General features: G+C 33.1%; 1 protein-coding gene across 2 annotated transcripts; it reads left to right on the top strand.

Moving 5' to 3' along the window:
- Positions 3938-14011, top strand: LOC109358392. Of its 2 annotated transcripts, none has more exons than XM_019602588.1 (11): positions 3938-4294; positions 5416-6117; positions 7190-7367; positions 7460-7688; positions 8562-8701; positions 8990-9279; positions 9758-9970; positions 10082-10573; positions 10934-11608; positions 12318-12851; positions 13180-14011. In XM_019602588.1, the coding sequence occupies exons 2-11, from the start codon at positions 5842-5844 to the stop codon at positions 13402-13404; spliced, it is 3252 nt and encodes a 1083-aa protein (XP_019458133.1). In that variant the 5' UTR covers positions 3938-4294; positions 5416-5841; the 3' UTR covers positions 13405-14011. The 2 variants fall into 2 exon arrangements, with proteins under 2 accessions (XP_019458133.1, XP_019458134.1); XM_019602589.1 differs by lacking the exon at positions 3938-4294 and adding an exon at positions 5321-5341.

The following is a 24378-nucleotide window of genomic DNA, read 5'->3' as shown; positions in this document are numbered from 1 at the left end:
TCATGTTCTCTCTATTCAATCAGAAAGTTCCAACAACCATAAAACATTAAATACTCAATTCATAACAACGACTATGAAAATTAATGTGTTGCACAAGTATAAGATAAAATCAAGTTAAAGAGATGACAATTTTCAACTGATATTAATTTTAAGAAGAAATTTTATGAAAAACTTCAATCACTATAATAACGACTACATTAAATGCTTTATCTATAAATATCCTCAATATTGAAGAACATAAGATAATATAATAAAACACCCTACAAAATACAAGAAATTTATCTAAGTGGATTTGAGCTCTTAATTACTATAAACATATTATTCATTGTGTATTCGTATTAAATAATCCTGAGCTAAATTGAGCAATTGTGTTCGATTATTTACTATTAAAATCAATTTTTTTTCCTTTCATATTTATTTCACTTCATTGAAGTGATTGAAATACTCAAACATAGTTTTAGGTAGATAGTTTCTATGGGGAGTAGGCCTCCCAAAAGGTAACGGAGGTGTGCAACGATTTCCTCGGGCCATTCTGAGATTGGCCCTCAAGTGCAAGGCAGAACGGAGCCTGACCACAAGACCCACCTATTGAGCAGAAATGTTGAAATTCCGACCAATAAAATGGACGAATTATAAATCTCTAAAATAGTGGATAGAAATATCACAGAAAGAGTCACTGTAACACCCATCAAAGGAGTAGTTCCTCACTTTGGAGCTAGTTTACCATATTAGGAATTCAATGGTTTTAATAAATCCCCTACATCAGTTTGTCTTGGAATAGATCTATAACTATCCTCAATGGTAAAACTCTTCTAAACAAAAATCATTGTTTAGAGTTGAGCCTAAAAAGGCTAGGGTGCAAATAATAATTGAGTTATTGAGTCTGAAGAGGTTATATGCGCAAAGAATACTTGTGGATGTAATAAGCTTTCGATTATAGTGGAATTTTGGTTATGTCATGAAACTCAACATAGCCTACGATATTGGGCAAACCAATATAAAAGCTTGAATTAATCTTCTATCTTTCAACGCCTTTTATTTAAAGGAGATAATTCATTTCTAACCTCAAGAGTTTTTATTTGTGATACTAAGAAGTTTTCTCAATTCGTACAAGAAAGCATACAACTTTCTTTTTATACGATCATTCACCAAAATCTATGATGATTTTTTGATTTGATAAAGTATAAGAAGACTTTTATGAATGAATAAATATTACTACATCCACATGCAGAATTTTACTTAAGCTTTTTTGAAAAACCTATATAGATTTGCAAGTGAAAATTGTTGCAAAAGTGTTGCTCGATTTTCAAAAAATTAGGCTGGTATATATAGAGTTTAAAATGGTTCCAAGATCCATTCTAGGATGTATGAAACATTTGGAATCATATTGGTTTGTTTGAGTATGTACTGGTTGAGTTTCAAATTCTAAAACACTTTTAGCATAGAGTAACTGATTTTTGACTCTTGGTAATCGATTATAGACCTTAATATCTACTTAGTAATTGATTACCTACCTTAGTAATCGTTAGTGAACTTTTTTGTCCAGTTAGGTAACATGTTAATGTGTTTTAATAAAATTGTTATTATCTTTCAAGTAACCTATTCCTTGGTTTTTTCTAAAGATTCATTCTAATTTTTTTTTTGACAAAATGTGCATTTCACACATGATGGCCAAAAGTGAAGGTTGTGTGATATATTCAAGAATCAAATATGCTCAAAATAAAAAAAAAACCTTCACCTTGGATACTAGATAATGTGTATGACACACATGATGACTGAATGTGAAAGTTCTGTGATATATTTAAGAATTGAATATGCTCAGAAGAAAAAGCTTTCACCTTGGATACTTGATAGTGGGGAATCGAATCACATGACAGGGGATTTGCAACACCTGTGCAATGTGAGAGACTTCCAAATGGACACACTGTCATCTCTATTAAGGAAGGAACCATAAAACTTTCCGATAATTTAAATCTTGAACATGTACTTTATGTACCTCAGTTCAAATTGTAATGTTCAGTTTTCTAGTAGTCTGTATGCTATAGAGGACCGAATGTCGAAGATGCTGATTGGTTCGGGTGAATGAAGGAATGAACTCTATCTTTTCCGAGAAGCCCCAACGAAGAAGGTATGCAGAGTTGAAGGAATGAATAAGCTAGAAGTATGGCACAATATTCTCCCAACCTACGTCTCTACTACTGCTCAACTCGCAAATATATTCACTAAAGCTTTGGGAAAACCACAATTTGAATCCTTCCTGAGCAAGTTGGGCATTCTGAATCTCCATGCTCCCACTTGAGGGGATAATGTGGTAATAACAAACTAAATCCATGTAAGCAAATGTGTTCAGATTGTTATTATCCTAAAATCAAATTTGAAGATGATATATAAACAAATTTGTTTAGATTGATTATGTTGTTATTATCCTAAAATTAAATATGAAGGTCATATGTAAACAAATTTGTTGAGATTTTAGGAACAACTTTTGTGTATATAAAAAATACAGTGTTGAAGAATAAAATATTTGAATCAATCATTTACAATAATATTGATAGTAAAGTGAACTATCAAGTTAAGACCTCACACTAGATAGTAATAAATCTTATCTATTTAACTCAAATTTTCCGATCTATAAAACCTTCAATTTTTTTCTTCTTTATTGATGTTGGTATCTTCTTCAAAATTAACTAGAGTAAAGGAAAAACTCTTCTTCATAAATGTATTGCAATTGGGCTATAAAATTAATAAATGAATGAGAAGGAGATTGAGAAATAACCACGTGTATCATTTTCTAATTAAAATATTAAATTTACATAAATGTTAAAATAAAGGTTATTTATTTGTAATTGTTATATAATTAGGTACTCACTTAATTTGCATGTTTTTATCATGGAAAATTAAGAAGCTTGTTCCATTACTTTAAGTGAAAATTAAAATGCATTATAAAAATGAATAATAATTTAATTCAGTTTTACAATACTTTTATTCATATTTTTTACATCAGGTTCATAAGAATATCTATATTATCTAAAAAAATATGTCATTCTATATGGTACTTGATATGATTGATAACATATATTTATGCTAAAAGTTTAATAATCCACTACCAAGTAAACTCTTGATTTTTCTTTTGATTTGAATAACAAAATATTATTTCATTATAATTAAAATGATAAATATATTATCCCACATTAAATTTAATTTATTGTGGAAGTCCTCACCTCTAAGTATTAGAGATGATGCTTACAGCATGTTTATAGCAAGGATATGCACATTAATATATTAAATAGAAAACAATCTTCATAAATAATTATAAAAGTAGTATAATTAAATTTAAAACCCGTGATAAAAACAGTAATTGAAACTAAAAAACTGTCGTGTGTACAACATAATAATTAGTTAAGTAAATATTAAAAAATAATAATTAATCAATTAAAAATTAAAATAAATACCTAATTGGTTCTTATAACATTGCATGTGTATCATTTTGAAGCTTGAAAAGATAAAAATATAAATTAGTATTCAAAATTTCTAAAGTAAGTCAAAATATTCTCTATTACCGGTAATAAAAAATACCAAAAACTAATTTGATATCTACTATTATTTTTAAGGACATTTAAATTTTCATGACTAATATATGAATCAATATACGACTTTACTCTATAAATTATAAAGAAAAAGATATACATAAATAGTACAATAGATTTTTATACTATTATTAATTATCTATTATTCATTTTAATTATTACAAATTTTAAATAAAATATTATAAATAAATGATAGATAAATATTAAACTCAACATTATATTATGTTGGATGCTTTATAAACAAAGTAGATTATGGTCCTGGAGCCACGTGTCAGTCAGTAGCAAACTTGTTTCGCGTAGAAAATTACACGTAGTTTGTTCCAAACAATAACAACTAAAACTTCGAAGATTCAAACAATGTCGTGTTCTTGGCCACCGAATCAGGGACTTTTCGGTCCAACTACAAATTCTCCGGAAATTCCGATCTTGTCCTTCCCGTGACTCTTTCTTTCTTTCTCATCCCTGTTTCTCTCGCTCAGAATTTTTCTTAATTTTCTAATTTTTTAAAAATGAAAATCATTTATTTAAATATAATTATATAATTTCTATTCATGTAACTTTTATGGGCTTATTCTTTGGGTTGAAGGTATATTCTGGGTATCGATACCATTTGGAAACAGAAATCACAATCTCTCTCTAATCTCTATTACTCTTCTCTTCTCTGCTCAACTCTCCAGAGATTCCTCATTTTCTTTGCAGAGTATTAGGTCAGTTTATTCAATCCATTTCTCATTTTTTCTTCATTTCTAATTTCATTATTAATTTAATTCGATTTATGGCCATCTGGGTCTCTTCTATTTGCCATAAAATTTTCATTTTTGTGAAAAATAGTTCTCTGGGTGTGTGATTCAGCTAAATATTTTATGTGGGTCGATGTTGTTCTGTTTTCAGGTCCAGTGATTGTTGTTAAAGATTGGGTTTTTGAACACTTAGAATGTTTTGAAATTAGTATTTCTATTGAATCTAGCTTTCATTTGCCAAGCTAAGGTGGCGTACATATACCTCCCCATTTCTCGTGCACAATTTTTTCGTATTATTTTTTATATGTACTGTGTGATAGGTAGTTTTTGATTGAAGGGTACCTCCTCGTTTTGTGTCAAATTTTCATTTTTTAACTTTGGCTTGGTGGTGTTTGTTGTTTTGAACAGTATTTTTCTGTTTTAGGATGCTGTCATTTCCTGATTCAATTGTAATTGTTGTTATTAAAAACAGTATTTGTTGGAGTGGAAGTAATGGCTAAGTTTTCAACACATAGATCAATTAAGAATGTACCAAAAAAGATCACATAGGAGTTTATTTAGTTCTTCCAATCATAATTTGTATTCTTTTCCAAAAGGGCATCCATCAATGTTTTGGCTTTTATTTCAACTAATCAACTCTAATAATCTGCGATCCCTCCTAGTGGACTAAAGCTTGGTCGTTGTTGTAATTAATATCTGTATGGTGATTGTTCACAATTTACATTTTTGATATCAACTGCTGAGCAAATAGATCTTGTATTTCTAGCGAATGGCCGAATTTAGTGTTCTAACTGGTTTCAATTCACAATTTCGACTAGAGTAGTACATAATCATTAGATGTGCCATTGTGATCTTATTTTATATTTATGTTACATTTTGCTTTCGACACATTTTTCTTGCCATCACAAGATCAATTTAGTCACTTCAATTTCAAGACTTGTTTGATTCGAATTTTGTTGATTCTTAGCAGCTTATATCTGCTAAGAGGCTTTAACTGCCTTTGCATGTTTGCTTGTATGCCTTTATTCCCTAAATATTTTTATTCTCTCACAAGGTTTGTCTTACTAATAAATGAACTGCATTAACAGTGTTGCTGTTTACAGAAGATTTCTCTGTGGTTTATGAACTTCACTAGGATTTGTCAATGGATGCTGCAACTTGTACGTGTACATGATAAAGGTGGCAAACTTTATGATGTTAGTGGAGGATTAGAGCATCACTCACACTCGTAACTGAATATCTATCATTGAAGTTTTGATTATTTTACTGCGTAACAATGGAATAACGAGAATCACATCAATCAGCTTTTGGACTCAAGGGCCAGAGTTATTTTTTGTTAGTTATTGAAGTTCATACTAGTAGACTGAAGTAGTTTTTTAAGAAACCGGCTCTCAACATTATCAGGTTTCGGATTAGAGGAATATAACTGTTGTGTCACCGGAATCACCTTTCAAACCTCGGATAAAAATATTGCGACAGATAACTAATTTACTCACAATCCACATTTTGCAATAATGGAAATAGCTGTTTCCCCACAAGCACAAAAGCACAACTTTCACACACCAGGTCACAAAGTTTCATCTGCTGGGCCTCAGAAAGATCTATGGCTTGCTGTTCGAGAAGGATCTCTGAACGATTTAGAGTTGGGCTTGGCATTATTAAAGAAGAGTGGGGACAATGTCAATTTGAGAAACACCTTTGGGCTAACCCTTCTTCACATTGCAACTTGGAGAAACCACATTCCCATTGTAAGGAGGCTTCTCGCAGCTGGTGCCGATCCTGATGCCCGAGTATGACAATTTCTCTTTTCTGTATGTTTTAGTCATATGTATGTGCCTGCACTTTTCTAAAAGAAGCATTGATTTCAGTGAGAATTTCTTTGTATTTAGTTCTCAAGGCATACAAAGATGATTGTTTATTGTTTATAACTTTTTAACAATCATTCTCTGACTCTATGTTTTATACTATTCACTTCGTGTACATTATGTGTTGAATTGTTGATTGTTGATATACTAATACCTTGCTGTGATCTGTCACTAGTTCAATTCAGAAAATGATATATATGCATAAACTAAGATGAATTTAAAGACCACTGAGAAGGTAGTTCACACTTCACAGGTTAATATTTAGAGTTTGCCAACATTTAACTTTTACTGCTTTGATGGATATTCTAGTAAAGTCCATGGTAAACAGTGAATAAAATTATGTTATACTGGCATCTAATCTCTAATCTGAGGGATAACTTCTTGATTTCTAAAAGTGATCTGAATTGGGGTCCTCCACATTAATTATATTTGGACCATTAATGCAGATTTAGAATTAGATTCATGTTTACATTTTGAAGTGGTAATGGCTTCAGATTTTGTCCTATAATTTTTGGGTATTGTTTAATCACCCGAGTATTGTAAATTTGTAAGCAATAATCTCATGGTTTTGCATGTATATATTGAAATATTTGTTTTGTACTATAAGCCTAAATCAAATTTATTGACCATTTGACCCACATTTTTATTCCTATTTATTTAAGTGGCTGCTTCAGATTGAAATGAATTGTTTACGCCCCTTCATTAAAAAAAATTAAATCAGGGCATTGATCTTTTCATGTATTATATGTTGTATTCATTTTGTCTGGTTTTGGGAAAGTGGGATATTATTCTTCAATACTTTCTGATTGTTTGGATTTTGTCTAGACCCCAGAGTTTAGCCTAGAAAATTTTCATCATTTCGGTGTTTTATTCCAAAGATAGGCCATAATTTTGGAGAAACAACCATTTCCTGACATCTGCGTAAGGGCCGTTCTAGATTACTTCTTGTGCATTATCTCTTTGAATCCATTAATGCTGAAGCTTGTTTCATTTTCAGGATGGAGAATCAGGATGGAGTAGTCTTCACAGAGCTCTGCATTTTGGTCATTTTGCTGTGGCAGGCATCCTTCTTAAGCATGGAGCCTCTATTACATTGGAGGACCCTAAATCTCGTATACCTGTAGATCTGATCTCTGGCCCTGTATTTCAGGTTTTTGGAAATGAACGTAATTCAGGTATAAATTGCCATGATTTGACTACTTTGTTATGATTTAGATTATAGAAATTTGTCATTTTGGATGCGACCTGATTTTTGGTGCATTTGTAGTGGCTACTGAGGTATTTAGTTGGGGTAGTGGTGCAAATTATCAGCTTGGAACTGGAAATGCTCATATTCAAAAGCTACCATGTAAAGTTGATTCGCTTAATGGTTCAATTGTAAAGATTATTTCTGCGGCAAAATTCCATAGCGTGGCTCTTACTGCTCGTGGAGAAGTGTATACTTGGGGTTTTGGAAGGGGAGGCCGTCTTGGGCACCCTGATTTTGACATACACAGGTATATCTTCTGTTTCTATATAAAGCACGTGCACATGCACATGCTTTCTGTTAGTAGTTGTGTTACCATGTATCAATCATTTCAATTTGGTGATTAAGATTGACTACATGGAGATTTTGGTTTAAGTAAGCTACTTAGTGATATTAAGTGCTTTGACTTTTTGTTTTCCTCTTCTAGAATACCCTGTATGAAATTCAAGTTGACTGTCTTATTAAATGCTCATTTTTTCTCATAAAGAAAGATCGTTATTTACATCTGGCTATCTAAAGTTCATAATTCCGATGATAGGTAGTTGTGTATTAGTAAGTGTATTTGCATGCTCACATGTACAGCTTTAGGATTCTAAAATCTGGATTATCTTCTTACTAAAAAGCTGTTATATTATTTTTAGGCATCTCCCCACACAACAAAGCTTATTTCATCCACAACTTTTTAGCAAAAATAAAGTTGTTGATGAGGATAATCTATCCTACCCAAACACACACATAGTCTCGAACTTTTTTTGTATGATGTTGAACTGCTTTTTGGTGGTGTTTCATTTGTAATTAAAACTGATTTCCTGTGGAAGCAGACTTTACTATTATGAATGTTGAAGAGAACATTTGTAGGTTCTGTTAAAGGCACAAATGAAAAAAAGAAACCAGCTATCACTTTTTTTTCTTCAATTTAAACTTGTTAATCATAATAATATGCCATGTTAGTAATTTCACAACAAAAGCTAATGGAAATTTACTTCTATTACCTGGTTGCTAATGTTTTAGCGAAATTTACAACACTTTCAAAACAATTTTCGGTGAATGAGGGTTATCACTGTCATATCTTTTGCTTTTAGACTATTTTCAATCAGATTACATATTGTTATTCTCATTGTAGTGGTCAAGCTGCTGTCATCACACCCCGCCAGGTGACTTCTGGTCTGGGTTCCCGCAGAGTGGTGGCAATTGCTGCAGCTAAGCATCACACCGTTATTGCTACTGAGGGTGGGGATGTGTTCACTTGGGGATCCAATAGAGGTAAAACATGACAATACTTGTGTCCATATCAGTTGAATCTTGCAACTTCAACATTTCTACTGTATATAAGTAAATAATTGTTCCCCAGCATCCCTGCCCTTCATTTTTTTGATTATATTTATACTTGTTATTTCCTACCCATTATCAATTTATCATTAATTAGTTTGAAAAGGATTAAGTTGTCTTTTTTGCCTTTTAACCGACAAAATATTAGGTTGTCTGTGTTAATGAAAGTATATGAGAATGATACATATTTGATATCATATTTTCAAATTCATTGTTGTGCAGAGGGACAGCTGGGGTACACTTCTGTTGATTCACAACCCACACCTCGCAGAGTGTCTTCTCTGAGGTCAAAAATCATTGCTGTTGCTGCAGCAAACAAGCACACAGCTGTAGTTTCTGAATTAGGTGAAGTTTTTACCTGGGGTTGCAATAGAGAGGGTCAGCTCGGTTATGGCAGCTCAAACTCAGCATCAAATTACACCCCCCATTTGGTTGAATCCTTGAAGGGGAAGGCTTTAACCAGAGTCTCTGCAGCAAAATATCATACAGTTGTATTAGGATCTGACGGAGAGGTAACTATTTGTAGTTTCATTATCACGTTGTATATTTCAATTTGTTATAATAATAAGAAATTGTAATTATGGCTCTCATATTTCGGCCTTGCATGTAAGGCTGTTTTACAATTGATATATCAATGACTACCCTACAGGTAATTCCTTAGTTCTGGTTTGAAGTTGCTAATTAATTTATCAACAGTAGCATTTGTTAATTCTTTCATATGTAAATACATTCATTGAATAAATATTCCTGTATTTGTACTTTCGGAATATAAACAGTTTACAGAGAATACATTCAACTTCTTAATTTTTCTTCAGTATATGGATATGGAACATAAACATGTGATCATGGTTTAGTTTTATATAGAGAATAGTTATATAATTTAGCCGACCCACCTAGTGGGACTGAGACTTAGTTGTTGTGAATAGTTATATAATGTATATTTGTTGTCTATAGATTTCATCTTCAAGTTCTATTTTCCTTGTTTTGCAGGTATACACTTGGGGTCATAGACTTGTCACTCCAAAACGTGTAATAGTTACTAGGAACTTGAAAAAAAGTGGAAGCACTCCTTTAAAGTTTCATCGCATGGAACGACTTCATGTGGTATCTATAGCTGCCGGAATGGTACACAGCATGGCTCTTACAGATGATGGTGCATTATTTTATTGGGTCTCCTCAGATCCCGATCTTAAATGCCAACAGGTTTCCATTCATTGACTTTCTCTAACCACTTACATTCTGGTTAATACTGAGACAAGCACATTGATTAGAGACATTTCACTCCTTTCTTATTGTTGTAAATTTCTTTTACAGTTATATGCTATGTGCGGAAGAAATATGGTAAGCATATCTGCTGGAAAGTACTGGACTGCAGCAGCTACAGCTACAGGTGATGTTTACCTGTGGGATGGGAAGAAAGGTAAGGATAAGCCACTTGTTGCTACTCGGCTGCATGGTGTAAAGAAGGCTACTTCAGTTTCAGTCGGTGAAACACATTTGCTAATTGTTGCTTCCCTCTATCATCCTGTCTATTCTCTCAACGTGACTGAGAATTCTCAGAATCTCAAGTTGAATAGTAGGGATGATACGGACGAGTTAAATGAAGACATTTTATTTGAGGATATTGAATCCAATAATATGATATCTAGCGTACAAAATGATACTTCTGAGCAGAGATCCGTACCCAGCTTAAAAAGCCTTTGTGAAAAAGTAGCAGCAGATAGTCTAGTGGAGCCACGGAATACCCTACAACTGCTTGAGATTGCTGACTCTCTTGATGCAAATAATTTGAAGAAGTATTGTGAGGTATCCATTTTGACTACTGTATGAAGTCTTTACAATATAAATCATCAAATATGATCTGATTTCTTGCTTCTGAACTCAACACACTCCCTCTGGTCCTTATTATAAGGCACTTTTAACTAAAACACAAATACCAATAAAAGTACTTCATTTAGTTAATTTTCTTATTATTTTAAAAAGACTATGATATTACTATTTTACCCTCATTTAGTATTGTAGTATCCCCAGGACTTGCAGTTTATATAACATTAGTATGTTACTATCATGCATATGTCCCTCTAATTTAATCTTCTCATATTTAGTTCAATGTTCTTATGTGGCAAGATGGTATTATTATTCTGAAGCTATTGTTCAAATTTTCAGGATATTGTTATTCGCAACCTTGATTACATATTTACAGTTTCACCACATGCTGTGGCAAGTGCTTCACTAGATATTCTGGCTAACCTGGAGAGGTTGTTAGACCAGAGATCATCTGAGCCATGGAGTCATCGTCGATTCCCTACTCCAACTGCTGCTTTCCCTGCTATCATTAATAGTGAAGAGGATGATAGTGAGATAGAGTTTCAAAGGACTTATGACAAACCCATGAAAATGCATGCATTGAAATTGGAGAAGGATCGAAGAGTAGATTCCTTTCTACAGCCCAAGGATGATCCTAATCAAGAAACTTCCAAATTAGTTCGAGCCATAAGAAAGAAGTTGCAACAGATTGAGATGCTTGAAGCAAAGCAATCTAAGGGACATCTTCTCGATGACCAGCAGATTGCAAAGCTTCAATCTAAGTCATCACTCGAGAGCTCACTTGCAGACTTAGGTGTTCCTTTTGAGACTTCATGGAATAAAGAATCACCTTCTGCACAGCTAGAAGGGAAAGGTACTAAGAAGGGTAAACTATTGAAAAAGCAGAGGAGAAAGAACTGTGAACCTAGCACAGTGAAGACAGAAGTAGAAGCTGTGTATTCTAAGAATGAAGCAATTCCTGAACCTGTGAAAGACTTGTTGGAAACTGATGCCTTGACAGTTCCTAACTCGAAGGTTGGTTTCCAATTGTGTTGCTCGTTAAATTATTAGACTTTCATTGTTCTGTTGTTTATTTTATTTTGGTGAGGAGAGCTGGCATCTTGTAGTGGTCTCTTAGCACCGCTCAGTTATACAATGTGCTATGATTATCATTTGAAAACATTGGCTGAAATCAGGTTAACCTATTTCCTATTCTTGCTAATATTTTCGTGTGTTAAGAGTTTTCCTGCAAGAAGTAATTTCGTACTAGATGAAGATGTTATAGGCTGACTTATTGGACCTGGTTATTGTATTATGTTGATTCCTTTGTGCTATTTGCCAGTGATGAGCGTCCTCGGGATAGCTATGCAATCTGAAGGTGTTGTTAATTGACAGATTGCTCTATAGTCTTGTGGGTAGCTTATAAAGAACCTGGCTTGTGATTGGTTCATTTATTGAAATAGCCATTCAGTTTTGAGTCTATTTCTAGCCTCCTAGGCATTAAAGCATCATTTTGGAAGAGTATATGTGCAATGTCATAACCTCCTTTATTAAATATGCTTGTGTAGAAGTCATTTAGTCCTTTTGGCTTAACAAGATTTAACTAGCTATACCTCTCAAGAAAATACCAGTTGAAGAGGTTGTGAATCAAGAAGTTCCTGTATTTTCTTCTGCTGTAAACTAAAATTAGTTGTGCAGTTCTTTTCACATATTATATTGCTTAATATTCTGTTATATTTGATAGGTGGAAGAGGATGCAATGTGTGAACAATCCACCACTGACAAAGGCGCAAAAGATTTATCTTTTGTTGTAGAGAAGAAAGATCCTATGGAATCGCCGAAAGACAGGGGCCAGTCACCAAAGGTTTCTAAAAAGAAGAGCAAGAAGGGTGGGCTTTCTATGTTTCTGAGTGGTGCTCTTGATGACACCCCGAAAGTGGTGGCTCCGCCTCCATTGACACCAAAAAATGAGGGTCCTGCATGGGGTGGTGCCAAGTTCATCAAGGGTTCTAACTCGCTTCGTGAAATCCTGAATCAACAAAGCAAAATAAAAGAAACCAAACTAGTTAGCAGAAAAGATAAGATCGAAGATCATTCTGATTTTGACAGTGATGGCAAAATAAAGTTGAGTTCATTTCTTCCTTCCAGCCCAATACCTGTTGTCTCAAATCGTAGTCCCATGGCATCTGATGGAGAAATAAGTACCCTTACTTGGGCTGCTTCGGGAACCCCTCCTCAACCCTCTAAGCAGTCTTTTAGGGACATCCAAATGCAACAGGTTTGTGAACTAAAGCTCTCTTTCATGTGTTTATACTACAGTGTATTAGATTGTGCAACAAGTCATAGGTTCAAATGCTAGAAACAGCCACTCCACTTGCGGGGTAGGGCTGCGTACATCTACCCTCCCTAGATCCCACTTAGTGGGAGCTTCGTGCACCGGGCCACCCTTTTAATGTTTACGATAACCAGCAGGTGAGAATTCTTTATACTATTCGGGTTAGAATTCTTTATACCATTCAGGTGAGAATTCTTTATACCATTCGGCCAACGCATATTCTCATAGTGTCTGTCCTACTGTTTAATTGAGGATGTTCTCTTGATGACAGGTAAAGAAACACCAAAGCCTTTCCCATAGTCCAAAGACTAAAACAGCTGGATTTACTATTGCTACCGGTCAAGGCTCACCATCAGAAGCAAATTCAGTAAGCCGCTGGTTCAAGCCTGAAGTCGATACACCATCCTCGATTCGTTCTATTCAAATTGAGGAAAAGGCAATGAAAGATCTCAAGCGCTTCTACAGCAGCGTCAAGATCGTCCGAAAGCAGTTTTAAGGCCACCTAATCTTATTTGCTAATGTAGCAAGAGAGGCTCTTTACAATCTTCATGCCTTTCATTTCATCTTATCCCTTTTTCACTTTTAATCTTAATCCAATGTTTGTAAATTTGTCTGCATAGATACTTGCACTGTACATTCCTGTTACCTTTTAAGATCAGAAGTTTAGTTTCAAGTTTCTTTGAATCCTGATCTTATCATTTTCTATTTTTCCCAACCAGCACTGTATATTACTAGGATTTTTATATGTACTCATTTTTATCTGTCTCTGAAGTTGGAGACTAGTCAATAATGAGCCCCTTCCTATGGACTGAGCTTAGTTTCTACCAAGAGCAGAGTTGGAGACATGTTATAATCACACAAGTTACTACAAAGCTCATGAGTATCAGAATAAGAGCACACTCCTTTGTTAATAAGGGATTTGTATTATCCCACACCTAGGGATACTGCATCTATCATGAACTTCAGATATTGTATATTGGCTTAGGGCCTGGACCCTATTGTACTGCCTTAAAGTTGTTCCATTTAGTTGAGGAATATTTACTGAGATGCTAATTGTTCAAATTGCATTTTATTTTCTGTATGTCAGCAATTTACTTAGAATCACCTCCATTCACCTTTTAGTGTTGCAACTTGAGTTTATTTATTAAGAATATTTTAAGTAAATATCCCATTTTCTTTTAGTTTACTCGATTTGATTAAGCAGCATGAACATAAGGTATCAAAGTAAGATAAAGTTAAGGGAATCCATTGAGGCCAAACCTAAACCTAAACCCTGTAGATGGATGTCCATATGCTAATAATGTATGAGTCCTCGAGAATAGAAAGTTAGACTATATTGGATCTTACTTGAATTGTCCCATCTATGTTTCAAATCATAGTTTGAACAGGAAAAGTATGCCAATGAGAACATTGAACTATCCATGTGGTAGAGAATCCTCATAGTTTAGGCACAATGACACAATTATCAGGGGTGTGCTCTCTGAGTGAGCTAATAGCTTATCGCATGGGCATCATCAACTTCATCATTATTTCTGTTTTTATGTTGCCCCCGTGTGGGGAAATGGGGACATAAAAAAAGAGCTCATACTGATTTTTTTCGACCTAGGATACTAAACTCGTGAGCAATGAAAGAAGACTTTCATCTCCAAATTTGACTTCGACCCACAACTTGTTTTTTATGGGGTGTGAAGTAGTATCAAACTAAACTACCCAATAAGCATTAGCTTTCCCTGAAAAGGAAGTAATCCAGCTGTACCTTCCAGTATAACTACCTTGATATGACTTCACTCCAATCACTAGCCTTGCCTTAGGTATCCTCTTCCTTTTGGTTAGGGTATCGACTTCGGGCATGACCAACTCCCATAGTGTGATGAGTGGTGCGTAAAGGATCTAGGAACGAACTCATCGTTGTATGATTGATTGACAATTACTAATGATTCCTGATTCATGCAGGCGTTTGCAACCTAAAATCCAAAATGAGGACGAGTTTTTGGAGTTAGCTCACCCTCTCAGGATTGTAATCCTTTGTCCCTATCATTGTAGCACATGTGTCGCCCAATGCATAAGGGCCATGATGACTTGACATCATCCTCACCTTCCTTCGGCTTGTCATCGAGAGTCTGCTCAAGGTTCCAAACTCAGTATTAGCAACTAAAAACGACGGTTCTGCTCGTTGTGGAACTTAACTCAACACCTTACAACATAAGCTGACAACAACCATGTACCACATGTGTCCGTGTTCTCGAAGGCACCCCTCTCTTTCAAGATGATTCATGACATTTCAAAGCCTGGTAAGGTTCTTCGCTTTACATCTAATTAAATGACATGTTCCACCACTTGTGTGGGCCTCCGTCATTTCCTTTGAGTTTTATTCTTGCAAACGTATTCCCTAAGCGGGTTATTTAACGCATTAACTACAACATTGCATGGGCTGATACACACAACGCCTAACATCTATCATTTACGACTAGGACTACTGGGATATCCAATCCCACTCACTCCCACAACTTTCATCTCTTAATGTCAGTGTCGACCCAACAAAATGCTTTTGCCGTTGGTGTTATTTCAAAATTATATGCATTTCAACGCTCCATTGGAAATTTCCCGTGCCCCTACCATACTCCAACTTGGTTGTTTCCATCGCTTGTCCAGGGTTGAGCTTTGGGATTCGTCCGCGAACATAGAAAGCCACCTACAGACGCTTTATGTCCAATCATTCTGGATAACGCTTGCATCCTTTGTCTTACCATGATTGCTGACATAAAGTTAGTCGATGTTTATTCCCAGGATATCAATGTTGCTTCTTCTTTGGGAAAAGAAGTTCATGACCCGTAGGCCTTCTAGCACAACATGGCATTGCCCCATCAGACTTTTACCGATTGCAGAAAAAAAATATGATACTTTTACATATTTGGTATGTTTATTGAAATTAGGCCTATGTTATTGACTTTAGGGGAGAACGTTTCAAGCTTAGATAGGGAGAAGGTAATAAATTAGATATTTGATAAATTATAAGAGGAAGAAGATAAAGAAAAATAATAGGCGATTCATTAATAAAAGATTAAAAGAACAATAATATGTTAATGAATATGATTTGTGATAGAACAATATGATGTTGTTTAATACATGTAGTCTACCTCACTTACATAGATAAAGATTAAGTGAAGGTTAATCCAATTTTTAGAGGAATGGGATCAAGAAAAATAATAGGTAAAATATTAATAAAGATTAAAAGATCAATAATTTGTCAATGAATATTATTTATGATAGAATAATATAACGTTATTCAATCTATATAGTCGATCTCATCTAGTGAGATTAATGTTTTATTATTATTGTATGTGGACAATTAGTGTACCCAAACAATTAAATTAACCTAAAAATTCTATAACTGTATGCACGTATTGAATAAGAAGATTTGTTGGATAATTTTATTATAAAAAAAATATTTTCTCAACATTTATGAAAGGTTTATAACGAACTAGTACCCATTCTTAACCCATTAATGTCTTAGTACGTTTGGCTATATGTACCTAGAGATAAAGGAGTTATTGTCTGAACCAACCGCATAATAATATCCCAATTAATATTTAGAAAACAATTTTGTTGATACATAGAGACCATTAAAATGAGTTTTGCCTATCCTAATAAATTATTTTTCATACTAACTCGTCAAACATCTTAAGATATATATTTATGCGATGTTAATATAAATGATTTATATATAGATAATATATCATTTATCATTCTTTTGTATTAGTTATATTTAAAAATAAATTATAATTATATATGAATGATGCAATGGTAATGTTAGAAAATCTTACGGTATCAATATATAAATCATTTTTCTAGGTAAATTAAACTTTAAACTCTCCTTATACAGGTAAGATATTTTCTTACTTTATTCATGGGCTCATAAAGTCCTAGTGATTGGAATGATCTCAACACACACTGCAAGAGATGCAATAATTTCTACCTTTCGGTTTTCTCTGGAGTCTCCAACTTCTTCATCTTGTAGCCACTCGGCCCACAAGATTTCAAATCAACCTTTTTCTTTCTGATTTATTTCATTTCCTTCCCCTTTTTCTTTTCATATGGTCTCCAATTTCACACTGACAAATGTATGCTTTCTATGCGGTAGGAAAATACCAAACAAGTTTAGTGTTTAAATGCTATTGACTATTCATGTCTCCAATGTTGTTTGACTATACATCACAATACTAGTTGGGGGTGAGTAAGATTCAACCCTATCTACTCACCCAGTATGCTTGACCATGATTGGATCTGAATAGAGTACTTATTGAATCTAGAGTTGGGGCTTAGGTTCAAAAACAAGATCTGGTCAATATTTACTGGATAGGGATCAAACATGACCCGACTCGACCAATCTCATGGTTACTCACTCATCAGATTTGTATGTGTCTATTCAAATGTGTACATAGTAATGACACAATTTTGGTTGAAAATATCATTGATTCTTTAATTTTTCTATTATATAAAAATGATTAATAATATATATTCATCTATCAGTTTATATATCAAATTACATATTCATAATAATAAATAATATTGAGAAGACTTTATTTAAAATGAATATGCATTATATTTAATCACGTTTCAGGTCGGGTTCGAGTTTAAAGGTTGACCCGATCAATATTTAGGGTCAGCTTAACTTCGGGCTAAAGCCGAGTTTAGGTTCAAAAAATGAGCCGACCAACATTAGGATAAAATAAGGAACAAATCTTAATTCATCCTAACCTCACCATGCTTACCCCTAATGCTAGGATAATATAAGGTTTTCTCATAAAAGGAGTGTCATTGTCTAGAAGACTAGAAGGAAGAGTTACAAATTTACAATGACAACTAATAATAAAGTAAGGGAAAAGTTCAAGATCAGGAATTTTGTTTATTTTTGAAATTTAGACCCTTAACTTTAAAAATGTGCAAAACACCTCAAACTTAAATTTAGTGCAAAATAATACCCTTTAAGGACTCCGATTTCAAATGCAAAAGAGACACAATGACACATGGAGTTGGAGGCTGGATAGTTCAGGTTCATATGTAGTTAAATCTGCATATTCGGAGTGTCTGATGGAAATTCAAACAACAGAGGTGGATCCGAATACAGTTAACATTGACAACAATTATTTGGTAAAGAATTGTTGGAATCCCATAGTTCCTACAAAGGTTTGTTGTTTTATTTGGAAGATCTATAAAAGAAGAATTGCTACTAAGGATGCTTTATTTTGTCGTAATATTATTTACACCTCTCTTGAATTGGACTGTGCCCTTTGCCTTAATGCTAATGAATCTTTGGAGCACTTATTTCTTTACTGTGACTTTGCGGTACAACTATGGTTGGAAATTTTTGGCTGGTTGAAGATTCCAGGGATTATACCTCAATCTTTTACCGAATTCGTAACTTTTCATGACTCTTATTGGCCGAATCAAAGAGGGAAGAAAATGTGGAGAATGATTTGGTCCTTATGGCTTTTGCGGAATGATGTTGTGTTCAATGATAAGAAAAAAGATGTTTCACACTTGGTGGATGTAATCCAAGTTAGATCGTGGTATTGGTATTCTTCTATTGTGGGAAAATTGGCTTTTCCATTTAGCCAATGGTGTTTAGATCCTAGATTTTGTATTCTGAACTACTGTAATTTAAGGATGACTTGATTATGTTGTTTTCGGTGTGCACATCTTATGCTTTTTAATACAATTTTGTTGTTTAAAAAAAAAAAAGAATTCAAGAAGTTGATTATGAATTCGTCCTTTAAGAAATTAAAATTCTAAAAATACTCATTATTTTTAATTTATTATTCTTTTTCGGTCTCTCACCCTAAATTCTCACCACCTTTCATTTAAACCACACAGTGTTTAAATTGTGAATTATACCCTAATGGACCGTAATATTGTGGTTGTAGTGATCGTTATAATTGGACAATAATGTAACCGTATTAATATCAGAAATATTTTTTACTCACAAAATAATTCACACCGTAATGGTGGCAATCCACATTACAAATTATCCTAATAGCAACTGCAGAAGAGTTTATGTTTTCCAATTATTGAGTTGCACCTGAAAACTCATTTTCCTATATATACCCACACTATCATAGTTTAATAGTTTTGTAAAACTAAATAAAGTCGTGCCTTCCATCTACATTTTCAATGGAGTTGTGGTTGGCGTGCACGATTTCTTTAGTGAAATTATCCACCATTTTTGGTCACTACAAAAGTTGTTTAGGGAAGATGCAATTTCAGCTTCAAAAATCATGCCACGATTACATTCAAAACTTTGCAATATAATCTTAACCTACATCTCTAATATTTATTTCCGATAAGAAAATTGTATTAAAACATAGCACAAGAGATATCTGTCCAATATAGGAAAGATCAAGACATGATCTTTTTATATGCTAAGTTAATACAGTCAAAGAAGATAGAGTTATAAAAGAAGATAACCTGATGTGAACCTCCAAGGGTGGTTTGCTTTCTTTACCAATCGTTCTTGCCTGAAACTTAATTTGACTTGCGGAATAACACTTTTATATAAATGTCCATGTTTTGTGTATGATTATAAGTGAAATGTGTATGAAATTAGTGTTTGGGTTGAATTGGTATTTATTTTTTGTTTATGAATTTTTATATGTTTGTGTTGGATAAAAGAAAATGGAAAAGGATGAAGATGGAGGCACCACAAGCAAAGTAGCTTGATAAACCAAGAATGTTCGCCACAAGGAAGGATCATTGATAAGAACAAGGTTAATGCGCCACACCAATGGTAATAAACCTATGAACGCCACCAAAACTAGTCTTGATAAGTTCTAAGTTAGGAGCAATGCTCAACTAAAGATGAATTAATCCAAACAAATTTTAACTTACATGAAATAGGGAAATTTTGAAATTTGAAATCCTAATTAAAACATATAATTTAATGGTTTTGGTTGGAGTTTAATGACTGATTTGATTTGACTTTGTGTGTTGGCCGAATTCCCTTGAAGTATTCAGCCATGTGCTTATTTGAATTTGACAAAATGATTGTGATTTATCTCTTGCTTGGCTGAATTGATTAGGACGAATTTGGTCTTGAAAAGGAAAGTTCATAATTGGTGAATTAATTTCTTATCTTTATATTTGGCTGCAAGTTTGAATTCAGACTTGAATGAGATGATTGAACTTTTATCCTTAACTTGAATGCCTTGAATTAGACTTGATTACTTGTCTTTCCTGAATGATCTTTTACTTAAATGTCTTGAAAGAGACTTGATTACTTGCCTTTCCTGAATGATCTTTGACTTTAATGCCTTGAATGAGACTTGATTACTTGTCTTTCTTGAAATAAGCTTGAATCGAATTTGAAATGGCCATCCATTTGCTTTCAAATTTTCATCTATTTCTAGGCTGATTGGATTGAACCTGAACATAAAGTATTGTACCCTATATACATCACACTACAACAAGAAGTAATTACACTTGAGACAAGTACTTATTTGAAATAAAATACACTTCAATTTACTACTAGAAAAAGAGTCATTTATTATCAAGTGATTTAATTCTTATGATACATAAGGTAACTATTTTTTACTTTTATTTTTATTTTCTTCATTATATTACTTATAATAATTTTATTGATGTAGATGAACATTATAAGATATATCATTAATATTTTTGGTGATGAGAAAGACACTGAACTATGTGGTGATAATGTTGAGGAGGTTGAAATTGCTGTTGGTAAACCCGATAGCATAACATATGATATTCTTTCATATTTTCCTGTAGCACTAATTCCGAAATTGGTAGTGATTGTCGAACTTGCAATATCTAATGTAATGAATAATAATGATAATGAATTCTTTGTTGGAATAAAAATTAAATTTAAATCTATACAAATAATAATGAATGCAATTAAACAATTTGACATTAACAATTCATTTGACTACATTGTTGTGGAGTCTAGGCCACATAGATATGTTGGTTGTTGTAAGCATTTTGATGCAGAATATGAATGGTGAATTCTTGCATCTCTTAAGATAAAACGTGATATTTAGGAGGTTAAGAAAATTAATGGATCACATACTTGTGTACCGACTATTATTTCCCAAGATCACAACAAACAAACTCGTCATTCATTCCGATCTGTATTATTCATTGGGTATCCGAAGATCCCAATATACCAATTAAGGTACTTGTGAAGAAAGTTGTAACTCGTTTTGGCTATACGATAAAGTATATAACGGGTTCAAGTGTAAAACAAATAGAAATGGCCTGAATTTATGGTGACCGAGAGAGATCATACAATGAGTTACCATATTGGATGAAGGCTATCCAATATTTTGCACCCGATATAATCATCACATAGTAAGTATCTCATCATTTTGTAGATGATATATAAGACCCTAATAAGGAAATATTTTGTTGGAGCATTAAAATTTCTTTTATTAATGAAATGTTGTTATTACATTAAAATAATTAAAGCTAAAATTCTCATCTATATTTTCAGTACAGCTTTGCAAGAAGATTTAGTGTATGGTCTGCTCTTCCAAATGCTCTCAACCATCCAGTCAAAACAATAAATGATGTCAACTACACTTATAATGGTATGATGAAGGCACTGGCCAAGCTGAACCCTTCACCTGTCTCCACGAATTACTATCAAACTCCTCCTACTGAAGATTTTAGTATGTATAAATATGAGTTTCAACCTCAATATAAAAGTTAAACTCAAACATAGACTCATCCCAACCACAAACTCCATTGCATCCTCCACAACAAGAGCAATCCTATGAATTTGATGGTTTCACATTGTGAACTGGACATACGATTCTGGGACTTAAAAATCATGAGTGTCATACACGATTAATGAAGTAAAATTGTGACTGTTGTACATGATTACTGGTGGAAGAAAATCCTACAAGAATTGTGCACCATGTCCACGATTCCAACCTAAAATTGTGCATTAAAGGGACGATTACGTCCATAAGGCTAAAAACATAATTGTTACCCACAATTTATTTTTTTTAAAATAAAATAAAAAAAATACTTATGCAACCTAGGCATGAGTCCAGTTGAAAACGTGGTTGTTAGCCACGATTTTGGACACCGAGAAAATAAAAAAATCGAAGTCATACATTTTAGCCACCACTTTAAAGATACACCAATTTGACAATAAAAATGAAAGTTGCACCATTTACATAAAGGTGAGGTCAACCTACACCATATATAGCTATATTTTGGGTAATCTCACAACTGTGACTTTCTACTATTACTGCAGCGGGTTATGTCGTTTGATTGGTAACAAGTCATATCTCCAACCGTCTATTTACTTCAAATGATCCAACATATATCCAACGGCTTAGAAGATACATCTTACTGGTCCACACTATCTTATAGAATGTACCACATAACAACCCTTAAAATAAATCTCCATATTGATATATTGGTCATCATGTCTTTTCAACTCAGACATGATCTTTTATAAATTTATCATATCTTCAACTTAATAAAGAAGCCGTAGATATTAATCTTCAATAGAGTTTGGCTGTTTAGACTTTAGCTATAGCTCATAGGGATATATAATATGTCATCTAAACTAACAACCCGTGGATAATTATTTAGTCTTTAACAAATTAATTTTATCAATGTGATCCCTCAAAGTTTAAGTTCTCAACTTTTTATTTGTCCATTAAATATAATTTACACATGATTCATTAGTTATTTAATTAGAGAGACTAGATAGTTGATAATTTAAACTAAGATATCAAAGTATTCTTTGGTAGATGTGTCAAAATTGAAATGACATATAGTTAAAGGATATTATCAATGATTAACCTACTTAGTTTTGATGAAGATAAAAAGTTATATGAAAGCTTGAAGACTTGAACATCACAAACAAACAACATGCCAAAAATTCAAGGTCAACGTCATAGAGATTAGGATTGCTTTATTTGTTTAGAGTTCTAAGATGTTTGTCTAGTATTGAGTTTAGGTTATGTAAGCCCAAGATAGAAGTCTCACAAAAAGTCTAAAATGAAAATCATATAGGTTGAGATTAGGCATACATGGTGTGGTGCATAAAAGATTCATATATTTCAAAATCATGTATGACATGTTCTTGCATCATAAAGAATGTTTACCATACAATTAAAAAAACTATTTTCATACATATTAATTGATTAACTTGATTGATAATCGATTATATTCTGTTGAAATCCATTAATCGATTAAAGTATTGTATAAGCAATTAAAATGAGTTACATTAGCTAACCTCTCAAGATTTCTGGCTTATTAATCGATTAAGGAGGTTGATAATCGATTAAGTCATAACTGAAAAACTATTTTCATAAGCAGTTTAATTGATTAATGTATTAGATAATCAATTAACATTTGTTACAAAGCAGTTACATATAAAAGCTATGATTTTAACAAATATGCATAATTTATAGATTTCAACTTTTACATATTGAGAGAAAAAGAAAACTCAAGATTCTCAGAGCTGCATTTTCCAAAACATCTAGCTTATCTTTGAAAGATTTCTTCCATAGTTTTCATAGAGAGAAAAGAGAGAAAAAGAGAGAATTTTTTTTTCATTGTGCTATAATTCTCATTCATTTGAAAAACATTGCATTAACTTCACTTTTAGTTTAAGGCTAGTTGTGAGATCTCTATTTAGGGTTGTAGAGCCGAATTTAGAGTTTCAATCAGCATATTAAGTGTGCAAATAACTCGACTATTGTTCAGTTATACAAGGATAGTTCTTGTGGTGTGTTTAATATCATCACGTTAGAGAACTAGTTATCTTCACGGAGCAGGAAGTCTTGGATCGAGTTCGGCTAGGGCCAGCAAATGAATTAGGATAAAAATCCTTGAGCACATTTCTCTTTCCCTATCTATTTTACGATTCTGTCTTTACATGCTTTCTGTTTCAATTGCATTCTGTGTTAATTGGTAACAATATATGTATAATAAAAAAATTTAGGACAGTAAAGCTCAACAATCATCACCGTTTTCATAGCAAGAAAAATATGTTTTCCAAAGAATCAAGAATCAGCATAATCGATTAACTCTAACCATAATCGATTAAGACAACTTTCAATAATCGATTAACTTTGTTATTAATCGATTAACTGTTGTAGTTTCATATTCTGCACATAAATCGGAAAAACGAGATTAGTGATCTACGACACCTATTCATCTCCCTCTAGGCGTGTTTTACCTTAATAATACCCAACAAAAATAAATATAATAAAACACCAAAACAATAATCGATTATATAATTATTGCAATCAAAATGAGATTTAATTTAATTTGTTCAAAATATTTGAGAATATTCTGTGTCCTTAGCAGCTCATGCCATTTTTTTTAATTTAGGACAAATAAAGTATAATCCTTGTAAAATGCAGATATAATCAAGTACAACAATAACATGTAATACATTAATTGTAAGGAAAAATAACAGTAACATCTACTA

The sequence above is a fragment of the Lupinus angustifolius genome, chromosome LG10 (genome assembly GCF_001865875.1).
Source record: "Lupinus angustifolius cultivar Tanjil chromosome LG10, LupAngTanjil_v1.0, whole genome shotgun sequence".
NCBI classification, from domain to species: domain Eukaryota; kingdom Viridiplantae; phylum Streptophyta; class Magnoliopsida; order Fabales; family Fabaceae; genus Lupinus; species Lupinus angustifolius.
The sequence above is the reverse complement of the archived record's forward strand: the minus strand, read 5'-3'. Positions and strand labels throughout refer to the sequence as shown.

Excerpts from the sequence above, each read along its gene's own strand:
- LOC109358392 (XM_019602588.1), top strand. The coding sequence starts at position 5,842 with ATGGAAATAGCTGTTTCCCCACAAGCACAAAAGCACAACTTTCACACA. Across the intron at positions 7,368-7,459 it reads TGGAAATGAACGTAATTCAG|TGGCTACTGAGGTATTTAGT; the intron begins GTATAAATTGCC and ends GTGCATTTGTAG. Across the intron at positions 10,574-10,933 it reads ATTTGAAGAAGTATTGTGAG|GATATTGTTATTCGCAACCT; the intron begins GTATCCATTTTG and ends TCAAATTTTCAG.